The sequence below is a fragment of the Nomascus leucogenys genome, chromosome 8 (genome assembly GCF_006542625.1).
Source record: "Nomascus leucogenys isolate Asia chromosome 8, Asia_NLE_v1, whole genome shotgun sequence".
Classification (NCBI taxonomy): domain Eukaryota; kingdom Metazoa; phylum Chordata; class Mammalia; order Primates; family Hylobatidae; genus Nomascus; species Nomascus leucogenys.
In genome coordinates this window covers 46,290,760-46,297,819 of record NC_044388.1, presented here as the reverse complement: position 1 = coordinate 46,297,819, position 7,060 = coordinate 46,290,760, and the positions used below count along the sequence as shown (strand labels likewise).

Genomic DNA, 7,060 nt, shown 5'->3' with positions numbered 1-7,060 from the left:
GAAGGAAGCTAAAGGGTCCTGCCATACGAGCTTCTCTTGTTGATGCCAGATGTCTGCTGGCAAAGGGTGCCTGCCCCAGGGTGCATCCCCAGCTGGGAGAGGGCCGGTAGGTGCCATCCCAGAACGCAGCCCAGCAGGGGCATCCAGCCCTGGCACTTGGGCACTCTTGGAGGCCAACACGAAGTTCTCAACTCGGCGCCCTCCAGCCTGCAGCTGATCCCTGCAGAGTAAGCCTCAGGCTGACGGAGATAAAGTTTCCCTGGGCCCAAGTTCCAAACTCGGCCGTTTTGTTTCTGTTAAAATGCAATTGTTTTTCTCTGGAGTGTGTGGTGACTGCTCCGCGTCAGGAAGATGTATGAAAACCTCCACTTCAATTCGGCATCCCTTTTCTCCCAGACAAACACAGTCGGATTTTAATAAATCAAAGAGCCACACTGTTTAATAAAAATGTATTGACTTACAAGTGATTATTTATCAAAAGACCATTAATAGCAGGTACTGAAATGATGTGTTACTGGGTGGTGCTGGGAGACTAATAGGAAATCAATGCAGCTGGCCGGCCAGAATGCATATGAGAAGCCCACCCCCCGGCAGCCAGTGCAATCACCCCCGCAACACACGCCAGGCGCCACCCCTGGCGCAATGAAAAGTTCCCCCTTTTTATTTATCGTTTACAAATGAAATGATCAATACTTTTAATCTAGAGCAAAATTTATTAACTTTCCCATCGGAGAGAGACATATTGACTGGGGGGGGGAGAGCGGGGTGTGTGCTGTAGAAGACGGATGGCTGCGTGGCCGTCTCCTAACCTGTCCGCGAGGCAGTGCACCTGCAGCTGCCCTTCCAGCCTACGGGCTGGGCCACCCGGGACAAGTGCACCTGGAGAAGCCGAGTCTGGCCACCCGGGATGCACAGCAGGCAGGTGGGACCTATGACATAGGGGGATCCTTCATGCGTCAGGGGACAGTAGCAAGCACTAGCCCAGAAAATCAAGTTCCTGGCCAATTCCAGAAAGGAAATGGCAGGATTCAGAGACTCAGATTTCCACAGGACAACAGGGTTAGTGCCCACTGTTTGCTCTGCCGGGAAGGTCACACGATGGCACCCAAAAATGCCTGTCACTGGTCTGGGAGGGGCATTTCAGGGATCTGGAGCACTCCCCCGACCCCTCACACATCAAGCCTCTTCTCTGAAAGGCAGCACCATGGACGGATTCTGACACGGTGAAGCATCAAGTCCCAAGGCTGGTTCTGCTGTCAAGGGAATCCCACTAGCTTTATTAAAAAGTTCCCTCTTGGCTGGGCACAGTGGCTCACACCTGTAATCCCAGAACTTTGGGAGGCCTAGAAGAGTGGATCACCTGAGGTCAGGAGTTGGAGACCAGCCTGACCAACATGGTGAAACCCAGTCTCTACTAAATACAAAAAATTAGCTGGGTGTGGTGGTGCATGCCTGTAATCTCAGCTACTTGGAGGCTGAGGCAGAAGAATCACTTGAATCCGGGAGGTAGAGGTTGCAGTGAGCTGAGATTGTGCCATTGCACTCCAGCATGCACAACAAGAGTGAAACTCTGTGTTTAAAAAAAAAAAAAAAAGTTCCCTAACTGGTGGGTGGAAAGTCTCATGTTTGAGTAAAAAAGGCTGTCTGAGATCCACAATGAAGACACTGCCCAGCCTGAGAGCAGTATGGCCCCAGCCCCACGGCTGCCTACAGCCCTTGAAGTCACCCTCAAGTGGGTTAGTTCCACTAGCCCTGATGTTTTAGAGAAGCAATGGATTCAAAGCTGACTTCCTGTATTTCCAAACCCAGACGACTTCAGAGATCAAAGCCAAAGTTTGAGCTATGGGCTTAAAAACAGAAAATTCAGAGGTGGACGGGGTCTCTGAGGTCATCTAGCCAAGTACCTAATTATGACTCAGGTGACAGATGCAGAGAAGTGAGGTGCAGCAGGCTTGGAGCGGGGTTAGCAGCTGGCCAGCACTTTCCACTCATTACACCACTGGTTGTCATTCCCAGCTCAGCCCCACCATCGCTGGGGTAACAGGAGGGAACACATTATTTTGTACTTTGCATGTTTCTAAGTGTCTTGAGGTTTTGCCCCATAAGACCAACTCGGTTACCCCAAACCAGACATTCTGACTATGGGTCACTTGGGGCTTGCAGGACCCCTAATTTAAAAGGATGGAGCAGTCACCTGGATGATGGTAAAAGGCATACACAGAAAGGGGAGGTTTCGTTTCTTCAGGGGTGAGTCAGTCCTCTCCTCACTGCCCGGCCCTCCACAGTACTGACTCCACGTGACTTCACACCAGGTGCGGCCACACCTGCCAGCAGGGGCCGCAGACAGCTGTGCTGAATGTGAGACAGACAAAAGCAAAACCTGTGTGTGTGTATATATATAAATACCTATGCAAATCACGAAAGTAACAAATCATAAAGTTTCAGATGAACTTTTTAAAAGAGAACCGGATCTTTAAGACCAATTACTGATCCCTCCAGTTGGTTTACAAACACTGTAAACATCACCTATAAAAGCTGAAAATCACTTTTCATTCTTAAGCATTTTGTAAAACAGTTCCTAAGAGACTGTTATTAGTCATAACACTTACTTTATTTATTTTTTCAGCCTTCATTTGAGAGCAAAAAGACGATTTCCCCCCGGCTGGCAACAGGGCAGGTGAGGAAACAGGAGGCTCTCCCGGGGAGGTCACAAGCAGGTGCAGAGAAAGGGAGATTGCAGGGCCAACCCAGCAGGTCCCCACGTGACAAAGTGGATCTGTCTGCAGCCCCAGGAGCACAGCTTCACACCCACCCCCTCCGTGAACTGCAGGCCAGAGGGCGACCTTGGGGACGTGACACTCAGCACCATAGGCACAAAATCCTGAGAGGCCTCATGACTGTGCCACGAGGGAGTGTGGGTCCCAAGTGAGGGCTGGTGGGGCATGAATGGGGAGCTGAGGAGCATGAAACTGGTGAAACCCCAGAACCCACAGGGGCTGCTTGGCCTTGGCTCTGCCTCCACTGTGACTGTACAGCAGGCACCAGTGGCCGACTCTTTTCCTGTGGTGCCTGCTCTGGCTGTGCAGAAGCCACCATGCAGCACATGCCCTGCCCACCCTGCCCCTCTGCAGCCCTCCCCGGGCCCCTGCTCCTCCCCTGCAGAAGCCACCATGCAGCACAGGCCCTGCCCCCGCTGCCCCTCTGCAGCCCTCCCTGGGCCCCTGCTCCTCCCCCACCCTGGAGTTTACTCATTGCTTCCCCTAGGCCTCACATCAGCGACCCGCACACACCCCCAATCTCTGGAGAAATCCATGTCTGTGCTGGAAATTCTAAATTAACCAAAGATCTGCAAGCATCTGAGACGAGCCGTTCACCTTCTGAGCTGCAGGGTTCCTCGCTCCAGGAGTCAGGTGGCTTCTCTGCAGCCTCAGGGCCGTGCTCCCAGAAGAGAACGGGAATCCTCACGAGAAGCCTGCTACTCAGGGCCACAGCCAGGGGAGAAAGTAAAGGGAGAAGTCCCCCAGTTCATTCACCAGCCAGTTTTATTTACTCACAAGAACAAATCCAAAGCCCAGTGCAGCAGCTCTGAGCTCAGGCCTGCCCTGCCCCGTTTTGTGGGCCTGTACTTGAAACACTGAACGTGATGTGTCCTTCACTCACCCGCAGCACTTTAATCCCCACAACAGCCGTGAGGTAGGAATCACCACCATTCCCCCCGACTCATGTTACAGATGGGGAAACCGAGACACACATTCAACAAAGCGCGCATCACATGGGGAGTTCAGGGTTAGCCTGGAGTACGAACACACGTTCTCCCCATGGGCCAGTCAGCAGCCCACCTGGCCTCTTCCCCTCCCTTTGGTGACCCCATCAGCAGCAGCATAAAAATCTAACCCTTCATTTTGCTGAAAGCCCCTGCAGATGACAGTTTCCTTCCTATCATGTCTGCAGAGCTCCAAGGCTGGGGGCGATGTTGAGGCTGAAGCCAGCCACAGTGCCTCAGCTGTGCCTTTCCTGGAGAGCGGGTGGCCGCCCCCAGCACATCCCTGGCGCACGGGCTTGCATAACAGACTCTTGTCCCGCCATCTCTAGCACAAGACGGTGGCCACATCTCCCCAACCACTCAGCCCGCACAGCGTGCAAAGGTGGGGAGTTCACTTTAATGGCATTCCTCCAATGACTTATTGTAAAAGAAACAAGGCATCTCGTCCTGGGTTGCGACACCCAGCAGCATCCGTTTAGACCACCAAGGGCAGGCTGCGCCCGGTGCACAGGAATCCCGCTGCGGCTCGGCGAAAGCCGGAGTCCTGGGATCCAGAGCAGCCCGGGGAGCCCTGGAATCTGGAAAGGACACAGCAGTGGGGGTGGCGGTGGCAACTCCAGCTCTGAGCCCGTCGGCACTCCGCATGGTGGCCCCAGCCAGCTGGAGGCAGGCTCAGGAGCGGCTCCTGTCCTTGTGGTTCCCCACGATCATCTTGCTGTACAGCTTCTGCTGCTCCTCCTTGAACGTGTCCTTCACCTTCTCCCTCTTCAGGCCCCCATCCCTGGAGAGACAAAGGCTGGATGTAGTAACAGCCAAGAGGGCTCCCAGCTACCCTCACACCATGGGAGATGCACCGTGCTGCCCAAATACCAAGAAAAACCTGCCAGAAACAGGGTAACCCGTGGCACTCTCACCAAGACAACCTCAGGGGATTTGGGGCTCTGGGTTCCCAATATCAACCCTTTCTATCTCAAAAGGTCTACCCTTGCCCTGGGGTGAGAATTTACTACTCACATTCAAGGTACTTGGTAACTGCTTAAACCTACCAAGGAGTTTACAATTCTTTCTACTCTAACATTCATCTTCACCTCACAAAGGAAAAGGAGGAATTCTGGCATTACGGAAGGTAGACATGTTTTAAGAAATATCGACTCATAACGTATCTGTAAAATCGATCTGTAAAATGTCATTTGTTTAATTCAGACCCAGGGATACTCCAAACTCATGCAGAGAGCTAACGCAAGGGGTAACGCGTGTTCTGACTTCTTCCATGCTCAAAAAAAGAATGTCATCAGGAATGGAGGTTTACCTCCGGGGCTGCCTCTCAGAGTTCCAGCCCCACTGCCCCAGTGCCTCCCTGCAGCAGCCCCAAACCAACCCACCAGACTTGGGATTGTTTCGTTACAGTCCCATTCCGTCTCGCCTGCTGGCCCCCTCCGTGCCTACACTCTAGAATTATCACCATCTTCAACAACTTATAAAAATCCAAGCCCGCTTTCAGTCTCTCCGCTACACCCTTTAAAATCCATAGCAAAGGCATGGATTTTAAAAGCATGTTAAACTTCAGAGATGGGAACTCTGTCTTTGTTAAACTTCAGAGATGGGAACATGGGGCAGAAGTTAAACCTTCAAGCTCTAAAAGTCTGTTAGATGTGGGTTCAAAATCTAGCTCCAGTGCTAATGTTATGACTTTGGAAAAAAGTGATTTAACCTGAGTCTCAGTTTCTCATCTGTAAAACGGGAACACTGTTTACAGGGCTGCGGCTACTGTGAGGGTGAAAGAGACGATCACACAGGACCCCAGCAGCCTGGTGGCTGGCACACAGTGAGTGCACAATCCATGCTAGCATTTTTTAAAAGGCCATCATCTGACAGCCAATCTATTCCCTGAGACTCTACAGTTGAGTTTACGATGTGAATTTCTACCCTTTCTTTTCTCATAGATAATGCCCATCTAAGTCAAATGCTCTCCTCGGTTGACCCTTGGCTCTTAAACCTAAATGCCCTACAGAGTGGAAAACTTTCTCTGAACCAGCATTCACCCCTGTCAGTCTCCTACTGTTTGGGATAAAACTACCTCATGCTCTAGTATAAGGGCTGGTCAAATGCAGCCCATGGACCACATCCAGCTGATACCTGTTTTTGTAAATAAAGTTTTATTGGAACACAGCCATGCTCATTGGTTTATAGACTGTCTGTTTTCACACTACAATGGCAGAGATCAGTAGCTGCAACAGACACCATATGGCCTGCAAACCCTAAAATATTTACTGACTACAGAAAAAGTATGTCAATCCTGCTCTATTAGGTAACAAGCTGAATACAACAAACACGACCTTTGCGTTTCTAAGAATGGTTCAATTTTGCCAGATATACTGGGACCAGGGAAAGTCCTCCTTCCTTCTTGAGGTTTTCAGATCAGTAGCAGGTCATGCCCACCCAGAGATGGGCACTGTCCAGGTGTCCTGGAAGACTGGTTCAAACCCCAGAAAGGTACACAGAATCAACTGCCTCAGTCCAGGCATCCCTGATCCAGGTTCCCCAAGGTCAAGGAAGCACGGGGCACTTCTGGGTTGGAATTCGGGGAGAGTCCAACTGCTCTCTCTAGAGCTGACAAGTTTAATTCTCCACACCAGGGGGAATGATATGTAAATGAAGTCAATGACACAGCATTTGCTGCAGAAACTCAGCTGAAAAGGCCTGGCTCTAAACTTACCACAGCAGGTCCACAAGTCCTCCCTGTCTGGCAATGGCAGATTTTACCCTATTTGCAAACTGGACGGCATCTTCATCTGCCTGTAAGAAAGAATGAATGAGACTGCTCAGCCCCAGCTTGACGTTACACAGAGCGGGTGCAGACCTGCCTGGGGTGGGCACTCACCTCTCTAGTCATGGGAGGCAGGTACCACACGCTGCAGACAATGGCCCAGCTGGTCATCATTCGCAGCAGGTACGTCACCATCCCATATTTGCTGCTGTTCCAGAAGGCATCGCCAAATTGAGGGTCATACTGAAAACAACGGAAAGCTGGAGGTAAGACGTGAGTAGTTCTCATAACGTGTGCGAGTCCACAGTGACTGCTGTCAGTGACTCCACTGGGCCGTGCTGGTACTGGGGTGCTGCTCCCTGACCTTGCATGAGTACTGCGGAAGCCCCTCTCCACGTGGCCGGTTCTGTGAGCAACACTGATCTCCCCCGAGGGACCCGGCCTCTGCTACAGATCAGTAAGGAAGGCTCCCCTGACAGCCTGCCTCAAGCAAATGTCTTCCCTCTTTGATTAGTTTCAGGTCTTACTCA

The 7,060-nt window shown here is 51.5% G+C and overlaps 1 protein-coding gene across 3 annotated transcripts in view; it reads right to left on the bottom strand.

Moving 5' to 3' along the window:
• Window positions 1–433: 433 nt before the first annotated feature.
• The window catches only part of GPAT4 (glycerol-3-phosphate acyltransferase 4), a 47,212-nt gene continuing 40,585 nt past the window's right edge, over window positions 434–7,060 (bottom strand). For 2 of the 3 annotated variants that reach the window (XM_003269624.3, XM_030817171.1), the window contains exons 11-13: window positions 6,645–6,773; window positions 6,480–6,559; window positions 434–4,544 (exon numbers count right to left, since the gene is read on the bottom strand). In XM_003269624.3, coding sequence (XP_003269672.1) covers window positions 4,436–4,544; window positions 6,480–6,559; window positions 6,645–6,773 — 318 coding nt within the window. In that variant the 3' untranslated portion in view covers window positions 434–4,435. The remainder of the gene's footprint in view (window positions 4,545–6,479; window positions 6,560–6,644; window positions 6,774–7,060) is intronic. The other variant, XR_004031323.1, reaches the window with a different exon arrangement.